Source organism: Hyla sarda, chromosome 4, assembly GCF_029499605.1.
Source record: "Hyla sarda isolate aHylSar1 chromosome 4, aHylSar1.hap1, whole genome shotgun sequence".
Taxonomy (NCBI): domain Eukaryota; kingdom Metazoa; phylum Chordata; class Amphibia; order Anura; family Hylidae; genus Hyla; species Hyla sarda.
The window spans coordinates 171,657,350-171,674,582 of NC_079192.1; the positions used below are offsets into that span (position 1 = coordinate 171,657,350).

Here is a 17,233-nt window from a genome sequence, read left to right on the forward strand (position 1 = left end):
AAGTTTTGTAGTGATTACAGAAGACCCAATGGGTGGAGTATTGGTGGATTTTTTAAATTGCTTTTATAGGTGAGTTCCAGCTTCTAGGTTATTAAAAAAAAAAAAAAAAAAAAAGCCTTGAAATTACTTTTTATGCACTTTTGTAACTGTGTCTATCACTAGACTGTGTATATTCCAGGTTTGGTGCTTTTTGCTAACACTTCATGTAATGTGCTCCATTGTAAGTGTAAGAAACATTAATACCCTGATCTGTATTTCAGGATGGGGAGAAATTTAAAAAGCTTCCATACTCTTGGGCTGAACAGTTGGCTCCTCAAACTCCAGTGGACAACTATAACATTTTAATCACAGGTGACTTCTGCGGATCCGGACATTTACCATGTTTATAACCTCAGTGTATCTTCTTTTATATGGCTGATTTCTCCTACAAACCTTCACGTTACAATGTCATCCTTGGATTCTAAAAGATATAAGATTAGCCATACATTGTACTATAGTCCATACAATAGGAGTGGAGAAGGCCATCTAAATTTAATTAAGTAGTAGATAACATCTAATATGATGCCACTAAACAAGACAAATAGAAACTTACCAATACGTTGTGCCAAAACAAAAGCAGATGTGATTACTAAACCTGTGGCATTTCCCACTTTTCTAGACACTTTTTGGATTCATTTCCACGTACAACAGTATATGGTCCAGTTAAAGATGAAATTCTGATGCATTCTTCTTAGTAGATTGTCCCTCTTCTATCTTTTTTCTATTTATAAACCCCCTTCTTAACCTTTCTCTATCTATTAATATATCCCTGTTTTTATATGTATATATATATTTATATATGAAAATGTAATTATTTTTTAGGAGATCAAGTATACTCTACATTGTCCAGAAAAACCAACAATGGTGCCAGTGTAATGAAAACTGTATTCCGCAAACTTCATGGCGATACCCCATTACTATACACAGGAGATACATTTCTGAGACGTAAGTGAAGATTAAAATGCAGAACACTACTAAGTGTACACTGAAAACAATATGGACGTAAGACCTGCTGTATTATACTACATCAATGTCTTGTGATGTCAAGATACAGAACTCCCACCCCCACACAGACACGTGAAACAGAAATTCTTTCACTTGCATTGTTTGTCAGTTCTCTTTCTACCTTAGGATGTGCAGTAAATTTAGGTGTGAAAGTTTTATAGAAATACAGCCTAAAAAGGTCATATTAGTAAAGTCTACGTGGATGGCCCACCACTGAGTTTCAGAACACTAATATATAACATGACACAAGCCAGAAGCATGTGTAAAGAGAGAACAATAAAGGTGTTATGTGGGTGAAATAACAATGGCATTTTGATCACATTTTTGGTTGTGCTGGAACAACAACAATGTATGTTTAGAACATGTGTATCATAGGAGCAGTCCGCATCCAACCACAGTCTAATAAATGGAGAGGCGTAGAAACCAGTCTTCAAGATGATACCCAAGGAACAGGAGAAAGTAGATGCTGGATGGCTATGACCGGCAGCAATGGGAGGAATAAACTGATACCGGACAATAGTTTAAACTAGTTTAATAAAAAAATAGAGGACTTTCTTTGTCAGATCCTTACACACATTGTTACACTCTGCAGTAAAAGGGATACTAGAAAAGCTGTATATAAGGGTTCTGATTATGTCACTGTGACCACTTGGGGTCATGTCCCCCCCCCCCCCCCCACACACACACACATTGTTTAAACCAGGGAGTGTAATGATGTGTATAAGGGTCTAACAAAGTAAAGTGCATCCTTTCTAAATGTGTTGCCCAAGAGCCGTGTTAATAAATGTTCATATTATTATTTTCAACATATTGTCCAGTATTGGTTAATTCTTCCTGTTGCCGCTATTTGGCACCCTCCAGAATCCATTTTCTCCTGCTCCTTCAGGATCATCTTCAAGACTCCTAACATGAAACAAGATCACGTTTTTTTTTTTTTTTTGCCTTCACATGAACTATGTTCAATGTTTTTGTTATGCCCCTTTAGTATATATTTGGTTACTGAGCTAAATCATCTAAAGCAAGAGAACGAAGGAGAAAATACATACTTACATATAAGTTTAAACAGGGGTCAAGTCCTGGGGGAAAAAAAAGTGTTGGAACTCACCCAAGATTTCCACTCAAGGGCTGGTCCTAGAGGACTCTGGTTAATGGGAACAGTGTCCCTGCTGTGGAAAAGTGCGTTCCTGCAGGACTTGAGCCCTGATATTAAATAATATATTGTGTGCTTTATATTAGGTCCAGAATTTGTGAAGTCTCTAGTTGTGGAGAAAAAAGACAACATTCAAAACAAGATCCTTCTCTTCTTCACTGAGGATAGTACTGAAACCAGAACAGAACAGAAGAGGCTGCCTATGGTGGCTCAGCTTTGTAAGGTGAGATAGTTAATGGTGTTGTGAATATCACAATATAACCTGTTATATTGTATTTAAAACAACTCCGCACTGTCATTTTATTCTGTCTTATTGTGATTTTAAAAGATTTACATATTTATGAAGCCACTATACAACATTTTTCGACAAATGGGTTATAAAAGTATCTTGAGATTTATCACGTTCTGACACTTAGTGGCTGTAAACTATATGAAGACTGATGTGATGATCAATCTGGTGCACACACTCCAGGAGGAGTAGTGCTGGTGTGCCCCTTACACTTTGCGCCTTTAATTATGGTCATCATGGTGGTCCCCAGCAGCTTTTCCCACCCCACCAGTCTCGATTGATGGATCTCTGCCTGTTTGGCTAAAGGGAGAGATCTTTATATATCAAGGCTGGTGGGGTGTGGAGAAGCCATTAAAGGGGTACTCCGGTGCTTAGACATCTTATCCCCTATCCAAAGGATAGGGGATAAGATGCCTGATCGCGAGAGTCCCGGCGCTGGGGACCCCCGTGATCATGCATGTGGCACCCCGTTTGTAATCAGTCCCAGGAGCGTGTTCGCTCCAGGACTGATTACTGGCGACTAAAGGGCGGGCGGCGTGTGACGTCACGCCCCTGCCCCCGTGTGATGTCACGCCCCTGCCCCCGTGTGATGTCCTTTGGATAGGGGATAAGATGTCTAAGCACCGGAGTACCCCTTTAAGGACTCATGGCTCAGGCAGCATGAAAGTGATAACACGTTAACTTTAATTCATGAAACTAGAATTAAACACATGATACTGTTCCTGTAAGCATACAGTATAGAAGTGTTTTGAACTTGTGGAAAGAACAGAATTTCTACTTGTTTCTTCATATTTTCTTAATGCACTTCTACTTCCTTATGGTTTACAGTTTACCCTTTGTCAACACTATAGTTTGTTTCATTATTTTTATCATTGTTTACTTCTTCTTCCCCATTTGCTTCTTGGCAAAGACACACACTTCTACATCCATTTTATCCAAATTTTGCTTCCTCAGGATGAGACAGGATCAGTCAAAGCTAATACTCGCTATGTATTTAGTACGGCACTGAAATCACGTATGATATGTGGAAACCAGTTAACTGGACAATATTATCCACACCTACAAGACATCTTCTTCCTGCAAGGAAAAACAGGGAATGTGATTTATGGACTTTTCAAAAATGCATGGTGAGATTTCTCAATATAGAGTAACTCAAGACATGTTTCCCTCTTAAGCATTGATGGCATAAAGAATAACAACTAGAATAGACAGAAAATGCCCACCGTTATTTCGTAGGTCGCCACTTTAGTTTTCCAGCGGTCAGTGAAGAAAACCCAATTGTTGGTATTTTTAAGTGAATCTGTACCCTGGATGTTCACTTTCAAACCACATGCAGTGTTATAAAGGTTTTACGCAAAGGACACAATTTGTTTTTATCCACAAAATACGCTGTTTTACAAGCCATCGAAATGTCAAAGTGGAGCTCAGGATCTGGAGTGTCCCCTGAGCTATGATGTTTATATAACTTGCAGCTTGAGATATACTGTTTGTGCAACTCACATTAAAGGTTATAGGAGTTGCAGAAATTAAGTCACTTCCACTCTTCAGCTTCTTTGGGCTTTCTGACATCTCCAGCAGCCCCGAATAGGCTGGAGGGAGCCAGAAGCCAGTTTTAATGATATGGGAACACCCCTTAGGGATAGGGAATATGTGTCTGATCATTGGGGGTCTGACTGCTGGGACACCCCGCGATCTCCCTTATGGCGCCCTGGCTCGGTCCCAGCTATGCTCAAGGAAATCACATTTCGCACCCAGCACGTCAGCTAGTCGAAACACACAACCTCCATTCATCTCTAAGACAGAGGAGGAGACACAGAGTTCGCGTGTCTCCACCTCTCCCACAAAGATGAATGCAGGGTGTTGTTTCGACCAGCTGACATGCTGGGTATTAAATGCACATTAGCAGAGTAGAGCCAGGGCCCCATACAGGAGATTACAGGGGTCGGACCCTCCACGATCAGACACTGCAGGATAGGGGATACATTTTTTCTTCCAATGGTTAAATTATACACAAAGAACCTACCTACCTGGTGACTTAGGGCCGGTTCACACTACGTTTGTAGTGAAGAGGTGCAGGGTCCGGTTGGGAAGAGTGAAAACCGTCTGCTCCCGTACCCCAGCCGGATCAGCCGGAATCCCATTAATTTCAATGAGCCGACCAGAGTCAAACACGGACTCCGGTCGGCCGATTTTTGCCCCGTATACGATTCTCTAACCGGACCAAAAACCATGGTATACCACAGTTTTAGGTCCGGTGAGAAGACCATATACAGGTCAAAATGAGCCAACCGGAGTCAGCGTTTGACTCTGGTCGGCTCATTAAAATGAATGGGGTTGCGGCCGGATCCGACTGGGGTACGGGAGTAGACAGTTTTCGCTCTTCCCAACCGGATCTGGCACCCGTACACTACAAACGTAGTGTGAACCCAGCCTTAGCATAGTGATTTAGGAAAATGTTTTTCTGGAACCTGATTTCTTACTGCAGGCAGCACCGTTGCGTTCTGTTTCTTTGTCAGGTCATCATTGTTTATTTCACATTGCTTTAGGAATCACAGTGGTGTGTGCTCCTATGAGGTTGAGGACATTGAGATTCTTTTCAAGACTTCAAGCTTGTTCGGTTCCTCTAACAAAGACCTAAAGATTCGTCCTGGGACGGTAATACTATAATACTGCCTATCTGTTAACTTCTAAATAAATACTCACTGAAATTGTCCTCTCAGTGAAGGTGAAAGCAGGATTCCAACCTTGATAAAGGCTTTTTCACAATGTTTAGAGATCACAGATTCTATTGGAACAAAAGAGGTTGAGGTTGTGGTATGTTTACATCTGAATATATGTTTCTGGTATGTGTGGGTAAATGGGCACAATGGTATGCCATGGCGTACCTGCACCTGATCCGTTTATTTTAATGGCGAATATTATCTAGTAGTGACGTTTGATTCATTTTCAACTGAAAAGTACTGATGCCAGTGCTTTGTAGTCCCACATATTAACTGTATATATTCAGAAATGGACTGAAGATCAGTCACTACTAGATGACATTTGGTCCAATAAAATCAATGGTGTGCCTATTCCTCGGTATATGATACTTCTCAAAACACTGTTACATATTTTTGCTTATAGTGAGTGAGTGCAGGTTTCAAGAACATGGGTAAGACAACCACTGCCGTCAGTCATTAAGTTATAACAAATGCTCAAATATAAAATTTATATAAATTGTAAATAAAACTATAAAAGAAATGCATTTCACTGTGTAACTGAATATTCCTAGATGTAATAAAAATGTATTACAATGTATACTTACCCCTTTTTTTCTATTAGCCTCTGTGTTTTGCTGAATTTATTAGTCTGCTTCTATTTTTTTTGTTTGTTTAACTTCAAATTATTTTATCCTTATTACTCAGTGCCTTCCATCAGGCAAGATGACCCCTGAAGAGACCTCAGAAGAGGCATCCAGCTACCCAGAACTGACAGAATGGTTGTGGCCATCACAAAACCAGACTTGTTTCCAGAATCTTGAACACTATAGGAAAATAGTGGTGGATGAAATAACCGCAGTGGACCAGAAAACCTACAGGGTGCTTCTGTTAGCCAAAGGTACCACAAGTGACATGTATTTTTAAAATGAACCTGTTATTCGGTTTAGACTGTAAGGATTAGGCTTATTGAATCCTTGGGGAGGGAGGGAATCCTACATCACTTCACTGCAGTGCCTCAGTATTTGTCATGTTTAAGACAGTTGTTGAATTGTATGTTGGATCACGTTCCATTATTTTTCCCAGGCGGGGATCGTGCTATTTCTGATATGTTTCTGTATTGTTCTGAAAATGTTGAATAAAAATATATTACAAAAAAAAAAAAAAAAAAAATTAACCTGTTAGGTCAATGGGGCCTTACACACTGGCCTGGTGACCCGACAGGTAAGAAGAAGAGCATTCCGAAACTGGTCTTCTCTGCTGTCTGCAATGCTGCAGAGGCCAAAAACTACGTTTAAAGTGTACCTGTCACCAAACTAAACTTTTAATATAATGTTCCTTAATTATAAGACACTTTGCTATTTACTTGCTGTTGAAATTCTCAACCTTTATTTGTTTTTAATGTGATTGAAAAAACGGCCACTAGGTGGCTCAGTTCTGTTCCCTGCACAAGTCAAACAGTAAGTTTAGTCTCCACTTGGACTCGCAGAAGTCCAAACTCAGGAAGTGCGTGTGGGGCATAGCGAGGCACAGCTCTCGCAGGCTTCAGTGACATCGCACTTGCTGGGGAATGCCCACTTTCTCCTGACGGGAGCTCAGAAAATGTGAGCAAGGAAAAAAAGGTATGATATAAAGCTCACAAATTTTTTTTTAAGGACAGGAGGGGTGTTAGGAGTAGTTAGGGAAAATAATCTGAGTTAGTTTAGAAATTATGGTTTGATGACAGGTACTCTTTAATTCATGGCTGTGAATGGTTTTGTAGTCACAGAGAGCAGTTACAGTCAGATTGCCGTGCCCCCTTAGCATCCAGACACTGGTGATTGATAGCGTAATTGCGGGGAGAAGCCCTGGATTCAGGTTATCAATTAAAATTGATTAACAGGAGGGAGAGAGAGAAGGGCTGGAGACAGAGACAAGATAGAGACAAGACAGAGACAAGACAGAGACAAGACAGAGACAAGACAGAGACAAGACAGAGACAAGACAGAGACAAGACAGAGACAAGACATAGACAAGACAGAGACAAGACAGAGAAGCCTTCTTAAGAGAAACTGATCAAAATGTTTATAAAGGTTCTATGGGAAAAAAATAAATTCTAGCACCATAGTAAATGCAAAGCAATAATTAACAATGCGTTCAAAGGTGTCACACATTTATATTTCATATATTTGTGTTGATATTTACTTAATATACTATTTCAATCTTTTGTTCAAGATGATGGAACTGTACACAAGGTTGTAGAACTGGACGATGGAGCTCTTAACATTCTTGAAGTGAAGTCCTTTAAACTAAAGGGAAAACTGCAATTCATGGAACTGGAGCCAAAAGAGGTGAGTAGTGCAGCAGGGAGCAGTCGTGTCACAGAACTGATCACTCAAATGGCAGATGTGGAATTACAAGGGATTAAAAAGGATGATGCAAATATATAGCCTTCATATTCATACCCAGAAGAACAGACACAAATTTCTTAACATGAAAAATCGCACAGAGTTAGATTTGTCGATTGTAGAGGCTAATGCAACATTGGGGAATCAGTCAATGCGAGTCAATGCAAAAGCCATGGCCCAGATTTATCAAACTGTGTGAGCGACCAATTACAGCTCAGCTTTCACTTTACCAGAGGTCGTTAGCTGAGCTGTGATTGGTTGCTGTGGGAAAAAATCACTTGCATACTTTGATAAATCTGGGCACAGTGTTTCGGTTTGTTGTCTAGAAGACTCTGTTCATGCACATCTTCAATCCTGTCCAGTGTTTATTCCAAAGTCTTTGTGCAGCCTTCACTTTTCCCACGACATAAACACCCAGTGGTTTTGAATTTCTTCACCCAATGGGAAATGCAGTTTCTTTGTGGAGCACATTTACCACATTTATCTGTACTGTCACTCACAACATGATGCAGAGAAGAAAACACGACCCTTGAAATGGCGCTGCTGGTGTGATGAAAAGCAAATTTCAAGCCAGGGATATTTTCAAAACACTGGAATGGTTTTATTTAGAGAATAAAAAAATAAAAATACAGAGATGACGCGTTTCGGGGGAGCCACCCCCTTCCTCAGATCAGTCGGACTCTCTGTATTCTTATTGTTTTATTCTCTGAATAAAACCATTCCAATGTTTTGAAAATATCCCTGGCTTGGAATTTTTTTTCCATCACACCAGCAGCGCCATTTCAAGGGTCGTTTTTTCTTCTCTGCATCGTTTCCGTCGGGATTGGTTCACTCCCTCTCCTGGACCCGGGCTCAGCAGCTGGCTCTTCACATCTTGGCAACCCACTTGTTGGGTCTACATGCAAATTTTTATTTCGCTTGCGGTAAGCGGCCACTACCTAAGGGCGAACACAGCCTAAGGACGGTGCTTGTCATTCTTATATCCATCTATTGTTTGTGGTAACGCACAAGGCGCCCCCCTTTGGTCTCCTTTTTCTTTCATTCCCATTCACTCACAACAGACCTTGCTCTTGCAAATTCCAACACGCACAATGCTTTTTCTTGCTTTGCTGTCGCCATCTTATGTTACAAATAAATAAAAACATCTCATACTTGGCTCTGTGCTATGATTGGTTGCTATGGGCAAATACACCAGTTTTGCTTTGATTTTCAGTCACTGGCCATTTCGCCTACTACAGTCTTTACTTTTACACCATTTTTTCTGAATTGATGTGTCACATGGACCTTTATATCTTCTCACATATTTCATATATATTGTAATGACTGGGTCTTAGTGTATAATAGATAAGATGTATCATTTGGATTCCGCTCACAGAAAGCTATGACTATTTTTTGGCTCCTGACTCATCCTATTCCTACAAATCACTTACAGTATATAGATTGCTCATAGTGAAACATGACAACTCACTGGGGTTTGTGTAATATAATATTCTCGTTTTGTGTGTAGATTTGTCATCAGATGTGGGTTTTTCTTCTCCTTGAATAGTGATTCATTCAGACTGGTGGGATGTGATACATTCAAGTAGGAAAGTTATCTGGATAATAAAATGCTTTGTAGGTTCCTCACATCTTTTGTGCTTTTTTTGAAGCATCTCCTGTATATTGGGACTACACGTGAAATTTCCATGCTGTCACTGGATGACTGTACTGCATACAATACCAGCTGCACAGACTGTATTCAGTCAAGAGACCCCTTCTGTTGGTGGATCAGAGGAAAATGTGAATCAATTCTAAAACATAACGGGTATGTCATGCTATGAACTAACTAAAAGGGTCAGCCTGGACCAGTGTTTTCAAACCAAGGTGCCTCCAGCTGTTGCAGAACTACAACTCCCAGCATGCCCGGACAGCCGAAGGCTGTCCGGGCATGCTGGGAGTTGTAGTTGTGCAACAGCTGGAGGCACCCTGGTTGGAAAACACTGATCTGGACCATTGACTGCTACTGCTGTACACCCTTTATATTTCTTGTTTTTTTTTTTTTAACACCTGTAAATTTATCTTGTAGATAGTATCTATGTAAAGTGTTAGCATGGCTGTTTCTATTTTTTTTTTTTACTTCCCCTTAAAGTAACCACTGATAATTCCTGTCACAGCTTAGTTGTATACATCTTCTGTTTACCTGTTTTAGCTAAAGTGAGAGGCATAGTTTTTCGGCAATTTTTGGATGTGAATCCATCTCTGAATGTAGATACATTTCCTATGAATCCCATGCACATGTCCCTGCGCAGAGAGACTGGGTGTAGTGTTTGATCATTGCACTGCTAGTGCTGGAAGTCACTTATTGAGGAAAGGTCATATTATGTGCAGGTTTGAAGCATTTTCTTATTCAAAGTGCAAAGAGCTAGTAGGAGGGGTTCTGGTAGGTGATGATGTAATCCTGTAGTTCATAGAATGTCAGAGCCCAGAACTGACATTCTGTTCTGACACATTAAGCACTGTTATGTTTGAAGAGTCAGGCTGGTGATCACATGACCAAGTTACTGTAAAGAAATGTATGGATGCTGCTGTGCTGGAGTAAAACAAAAGGGGCTGTAGGAGTATTGATGACGAGTGTGCGTAACATATAGGCAAAAAAAACTCCCAAAACCTGGAGTTCTTCTTAAAGGTTTTACCTGTAATGAACCTTAAATGGGTTGTGTGCTGCCCTGCCTTTCGGAGCTCCGTACGCAGCGTCCGGCAAGTTCATTACTCCGAACGCTGTGTGCGGGCTTCCGTGTTCGCAGCCGCCGGGTGTGACGTCACGCCCGCCCCCTCAACGAAAGTCTTTGGTAGAGGGGGCGGGCGTGACATCACGGGGGGCGGGTCTGGCATGACGTCATGCCCGGCGTCCGCGAACACGGAAACCTGCACACAGCGTTCGGAGTAATGAACTTCCAGACGCTGCGTGCGGAGGTCCGAAAGGCAGGGCAGCGCGCAACCCATTTAAGGACATTTGTTTTATGTTTTTTATTCACTGTTTCATTCAAAGATCCATGTTTTTTGTCTTTTTCTATTGATGTAGCTTTAAAGGGGTACTCCACTGTAAACATCTTATCCCCTATCCACTCATGTCTATGGGAGGGGGCGTGACGGCTAGTACATAGCCGTCGCGCCTCCTCCCATAGAGGTGAATGGAGGGGGTGTGACGGCTGCATTGCCAGTTATTGGGCACGGAGCGGAGTTCGCTCCGTGCACCGGTTAACTTTGGTGCCGCAGTGGAGATTGCGGGGGTCCCCAGCGGAGAGACCCCGCAATCTAACATTTTATCCCTTATCCTTGGGATAGGGGATAAGATGTTTACAGCAGAGTACCCCTGTAAGCTTGTTTTGCAATGTCACCATTTTAGAGTACATAGAATTAGTTAATTTCTTTTTATTCATTTTTTCCCATAGTTTTTTCCATTTCTTTTGTCTGTTAACCATGCAGGTAAAATAGAGTAATATGTTAATTTTATTGTACAGGTCAGTAAGATAGAGGATAGTTTTCATATCTTTGTGCAATAAATACACATTGAAAATGTAAAGGCCACTGCACGTACCTTATGATGTGTGATTAACTTAAAAATGGTCAAATGTCTGTTTGTTATATGGCAAAAACTGCTTCATTTATAACTAGTCTGAGTTCAGGTTTATTTCCCAACACTTAACATATTTATTCCCCCCTAACAGCACCAAAATACTGGAGAATCTGAAACTAAATGATACATGTAGCTATGAAAAGGGTGAGTATATATGTATATATATATATTTATAGATCTTAGTGACTTTGACAAGTGCCACATTATCATGGCTAGACAACTGGGTTAGAGCATCTCCGAAATGGTAGGTTTTGTGGGTTTTTACTGGTGGTCAGTAGTTAGTACCTACTAAAAGTGGTCCAAGGAAAGACAAGAAATGAATCTAAAGGCCGATGTTACACACCGTAGATTATTAAAAGACTGACTCTGCTGTTTTTGAGTCAAAGCCAGAAATGGATCAGACAGGAAGAAAAAGTCCTTTCGTTATATTTATCTTTCCTTTTTTGGCTTAAAAACTGCATTGGCAATTTTAAGAAAGTATGAAAAAATCCTACCATTCATGACACCAGCCTTACCTGGGACCATTTTTTGGGGCAAATAAGTGTTCAGAGGAACACTCGTTCCTGATAATTGCCCTTGTTTAAAAGGGCCACAACAGTTTGTTGCAGGTTTTGTGTTTTTTTCCCGCATGTTTTGATCACATCTAAAAACCATACCCCAGAGAAAATGGAGGATGTGTAGCCGACAATGCTGGAAGTAAAGGGCCACATAAATGAAGTAGCCTGGTTTGCATGTTAGTTAACCCTGTAAAGGCACCGCCTGTTTTTACCTTAACGACACAGCCCAATTTTTCAAATACCTCTGACATGCTTTTACTTAGCGAGGGGATTCTAAGACAGTTTTTTCCTGACATATTGTACTATGTATTTATGGTAAATCTTTGTTGATTCATGCAGCATTTTTTTGTGAAAAACTCCAAAATATTGATGTCAAAGAGTGAAGGTGACGTACAAACGGCAAAAACACCCCTATAGTTAGGATATCATTGTCTGAGAGCGATAGCGTCCGGCGCACGTCCGGACCTTTCAGAGCATCTGCACCCATGCACGGGCTGTTCGGGCATGCTGGGAGTTAAAGTTTTGCAACATCTGGAGGGTCACAGTTTGGGACCACTGCCATAGGCTGTGTTCACACATTGAGTTTTGTTTGTGGTACTATTGTGGTACTGCACGCGCAATGATATTACAACAGTACCGCAAATAAAACTGAACATGTGAACACAATCTTAGGCAAAAGAGCACCTTTATGTTTTGTTTTGTCTGTACTAGTATATGACCTCACTTTCAAGTAGTTGCTGGAAACAGAGATATATTAATTGCTTGACTATCCAGAATATTTGACAGAAACAAAGTTATATTAATTCAGTACAATTCTCTTTATATTTATTTATTTATTTTTTATGTTCCTTAGAGTCAACACTTATGTACCTTAAAGGAAATGGACATGGGTCCCCTAATAAAGAAGACTATAGAACTCAGTATTATTTGACATGTCCAACAATGTCAAAGCATGCCTCCTACATGTGGATGAATGGTGTCAGAGAAATGGTAAAATGTAAAACCAGCGATGACATCTGTGAGCTGATCATTGATGAAGTCACATCACCTGGAGAATACAAATGTATGGCAAAGGAAATGGACACAGAACATGTTATATTACAATATACATTCCAGGAATCAAACACTGCCATGAAGATTCCCTGCTTCTGGCTTTTGGTGTTGACCATTCAGATACTGATGATAATGTGACACATTCTTATGTTTTAGACGCTTTGCTAATTCTTCCGGAAAAAAAAAAAAATATAGGAGCGGATCTGGGTAAGGTAGGGCTCGTTTTAATCAGCGTCTCCCGCACTACCCACCAGTAGTGTGGATAGTGCGGGAGAAAATATCTGACAGTTTTCCTTTAATTCCACCTAAATTATTATTTAAATTTTAATGTCACAAAGGGATGTATGACCAGATGAACAAGTTGTGCATTTTGCTAAGTGTATAACCAACAGTGTAGCACATTTATATAATTATTTGTGCCTTTGAGGCACAAAGAGATATGTCAGCAAAATGTCTTAGTTGGATGCCGATTGCATCAACATGAGTCCTTTAGAGTTCAATGACCTGAATGAGGTAAGCAAGTGACTACATTCAAGTCATTTTCTGAGTTTATATAAGTTTTGGCTCAGACTGAAAAATCATGGTTTGTTGCGATATATATATATATATATATATATATATATATATATATATATATATATATATACAGTGATCCCTCAACATATGTTGAGGGGTCCGTGCAATGATAAGTATAGGAAGTTATACTCACCTGTCCCCACCGCTCCGGACCGTCACCGCTGCCCTGGATGTCGCCCTCCATCGCTGTCACCGCGTCCCCGAGGTGTCCCCGTTGCTCCGGACCATCACTGCTGTCACTCTTCATCGCCGTCATCATGTCGCTGCGCACGCCGCTCCTATTGAATCACGGGATGGCGTGCGCGGCGACGTGATGACAACGGAGGAGAGCGACGGCCATGCAGGGGATCCTGAAGAGGACGGTCCGGAGCGCCGGGGACAGGTGAGTGATCATCACCGCAGCACATGGGGCAAAAGCAGTCTGCGCTGCCGGATAGCCGTTTATGCAATGGCCCCGACATACAAAAGCATTGTATGTTGATGCTGCCTTCAACATGCGATGGCCTCTGAGAGGCCATCGTATGTTGAAATTATCGTATGTCGGGGCCATCGTAGGTCGGGTGGGGGGGGGGTTCACTGTATATATATATATATATATATATATACGCACTGATCAAAAAAATTAAGGGAACACTAAGGGAACACATTCTAGATCTGAATGAATGAACCAATTGTATGAAATGCTTTCGTCTTTACATAGTTGAATGTGCTGACAACTAAATTACACAAAAATTATCAATGGAAATATAATTTATCGACCCATGGAGGTCTGGATATGGAGTCACGCTCAAAATCAAAGTGGAAATCCACACTACAGGCTGATCCAATTTTGATGTAATGTCCTTAAAACAAGCCAAGATGAGTCTCAGTAGTGTGTGTGGCCTCCACGTGCCCGTATGACCTCCCTACAATGCCTGGGCATGCTCCTGATGAGGTGGCGGATGGACTCCTGATGGATGTCCTCCCTGACCTGGTCTAAAACATCCGCCAACTCCTGGACAGTCTGTGGTGCAATGTGGCGTTGGTGGATGGAGCAAGACATGATGTCCCAGATGTGCTCAGTCGGATTCAGGTCTGGGGAACGGGCGGGCCAGTCCATAGTATCAATGCCTTCCTCTTGTAGAAACTGCTGACACACTCCAGCCAAATGAGGTCTAGAATTGTCTTGCATTAGGAGGAACCCAGGGCCAACTGCACCAGCATATGGTCTCACAGGGGGTCTGAGGATCTCATCTCAGTACCTAATGACAGTCAGGCTAACTCTGGCAAGCAAATGGAGGGCTGTGCGGCCCCCCAAAGAAATGCCACCCCACATCATTACTGACCCACCGCCAATCCGGTTATGCTGGAAGATGTTGCAGGCAGCAGAACGTTCTCCACAGCGTCTCCAGACTCTGTCACGTCTGTCACATGTGCTCAGTGTGAACCTGCTTTCATCTGTGAAGAGCACAGGGCACCAGTGGCGAATTTGCCAATCTTGGTGTCCTCTGGAAAATGCCAAACATCCTGCACAGTGTTGGGCTGTAAGCACAACCCCCACCAGTGGACGTCGGGCCCTCATACTACCCTCATGGAGTCTGTTTGAGCGGACACATGCACATTTGTGGCCTGCTGGAGGTCATTTTGCAGGGCTCTGGCAGTGCTCATACTTGCACAAAGGCGGAGGTAGCAGTCTTGCTGCTGGGTTGTTGCCCTCCTATGGCCTCCTCCATATCTCCTGATGTACTGGCCTGTCTCCTGGTAGTGTCAAGGTTGGCTGCTGATGAGGCCTTAAAATGTGCATGACTGAGGCTGTATACTGCTGAGTGTCGACACAAGAAATAAACACCAGACAAAATATTGGTATATATCTCCTTCTCAGCATACTGGCTAAGTAACTGTCCCAAGGAGTTCTGAGAGTTCTGTTTATTACACGGAAGTACATTGGTTTTTACATTTGACAGAAAAAGGGAGGTTAGTTATCACGTCAAAATCATCATGTTATAATTTGATTGGTTATTTGTAGAGATGAGCGAACTTACAGTAAATTCGATTCATCACGAACTTCTCAGATCGGCAGTTGTTGAGTTTTCCTGCATAAATTAGTTCAGCTTTCAGGTGCTCCCGTGGGCTGGAAAAGGTGCATACAGTCCAAGGAGACTCTTTCCTAGGACTGTATCCACCTTTTTCAGCCCACCGGAGCACCGGAAAGCTGAACTAATTTATGCAGGAAAAGTCATCAAATGCCAAACTGAGAAGTTCGTGACGAATTGAATTTACTGTAAGTTCGCTCATCTCTAGTTATTCGAGTATTGCGTCTGTATATATTAGCATATTTAAGCATTCATTTCTCTCTTGGCCATAGTTCACTTATGCTGCCCTGTCACTCTTCTACCGTAAAATTCCGGATTTCTCTGTCCTTCTGCACAGTCTATATTTCTTCAAATATTTTGTCTTTTGACTTTGTATCTTGCTTCTTTTGGCCGTGTTCCAAGGTCTTCATCTTAGTTACAGGCAAATAGCACGCTGATATGTCTCATAAGGAAAATAATGTTTTTCTACAGAATGTTTGCATATATATCTATTTTTAATATATATGTATTGATCAGTAATCAAAATCATAATGGTCATCCTTATCAGTAGCACCTCCATGCTGTAGACACTACGCTGACAGACACAGCAAACCTTCTCGATTTGCCCTCCTGGATGAGCTTCACTACCTGAGCCACTTGTGTGGGTTGTAGACTCCGTCTCATGCTATCACTAGAATGAAAGCACCGCCAGCATTCAAAAGTGACCAAAACATCAGCCAGTAAGCATAGAAACTGAGTAGTGGTCTGTGGTCACCATCTGCAGAACCACTCCTTTATTGGGGGTGTCTTGCTAATTGCCTATAATTTCCACCTGTTGTCTGTTCCATTTGCACAACAGCATGTGAAATTGATTGTCAATCAGTGTTGGACAGTGTGATTTCACAGACGTGTGATTGAATTGGAGTTACATTGTGTTGTTTAAGTGTTCCCTTTAATTTTTTGAGCAGTATATATATATATATAGATAGATAGATAGATAGATAGAGAGAGAGATCACAAAGTAATATTATTGTAAGAAAGAATAATGTTTAAATGAATGGAATAATAGTAGTCTAGGGCAGTGTTTCCCAACCCAGTCCTCAAGGCACACCAACAGTCCAGGATTTAAATTTTTCCCTGTTCTATTCCAATGGAGTAACTGAAAAAACCTGGAATGTTGGTGTGCCTTGAGGACTGGGTTGGGAAACACTGGTCTATGGGTTGATGTGATATGCCCACTGAAATTTAGTGAACAGCAGAAATTATTCTATGGAGGCTACTGCTGTATTGTTTTTCTGCACTTTATATCTGTCCTGAGGGGCCATTGACAGACAAGTCAAATAACTGTGATTTTCTTAATAACTCAAAACTCTGTGTTTTTTGTGTTAAATAACTAAATAACTAAATAACAGGAAATAACTTTTTTTTTTATATATATCTACTGGCTCCTGAAAGTTAAACAGATACCTACTTCTATTAAAAATCTCAATCCTTCCAATAATTATCACCTGCTGAAGTTGAGTTGTTCTTTTCTGTCTGACCACAGTGCTCTCTGCTGACACCTCTGCCTGTCTCGGGAACTGCACAGAGTAGAAGAGGTTTGCTATGAGAATTTGCTTCTACTCTGGACAGTTCCTGAGACAGGTGTCATCAGAGAGCACTTAGACAGAAAAGAACAACTCGACTTCAGCAGCTAATAAGTACTGAAATGATTAAGATGTTTTAATAGAAATAATTTACAAATCTGTTTAACTTTCTGGAGCCAGTTGATACATAAAAAAAAGTTTTTTCCTTGAATACCCATTTAATTGTAG

The 17,233-nt window shown here is 41.2% G+C and overlaps 1 protein-coding gene across 3 annotated transcripts in view; it reads left to right on the forward strand.

Moving 5' to 3' along the window:
* Window positions 1–15,440, forward strand: part of SEMA7A (semaphorin 7A (John Milton Hagen blood group)) — a 52,726-nt gene extending 37,286 nt beyond the window's left edge. For all 3 annotated transcript variants that reach the window (XM_056572746.1, XM_056572748.1, XM_056572747.1), the window contains exons 5-14: window positions 261–351; window positions 862–984; window positions 2,281–2,417; window positions 3,438–3,610; window positions 5,030–5,138; window positions 5,888–6,080; window positions 7,394–7,509; window positions 9,216–9,370; window positions 11,274–11,326; window positions 12,593–15,440. In XM_056572746.1, coding sequence (XP_056428721.1) covers window positions 261–351; window positions 862–984; window positions 2,281–2,417; window positions 3,438–3,610; window positions 5,030–5,138; window positions 5,888–6,080; window positions 7,394–7,509; window positions 9,216–9,370; window positions 11,274–11,326; window positions 12,593–12,930 — 1,488 coding nt within the window. In that variant the 3' untranslated portion in view covers window positions 12,931–15,440. The remainder of the gene's footprint in view (window positions 1–260; window positions 352–861; window positions 985–2,280; window positions 2,418–3,437; window positions 3,611–5,029; window positions 5,139–5,887; window positions 6,081–7,393; window positions 7,510–9,215; window positions 9,371–11,273; window positions 11,327–12,592) is intronic.
* The last annotated feature ends 1,793 nt before the right edge of the window (window positions 15,441–17,233 follow it).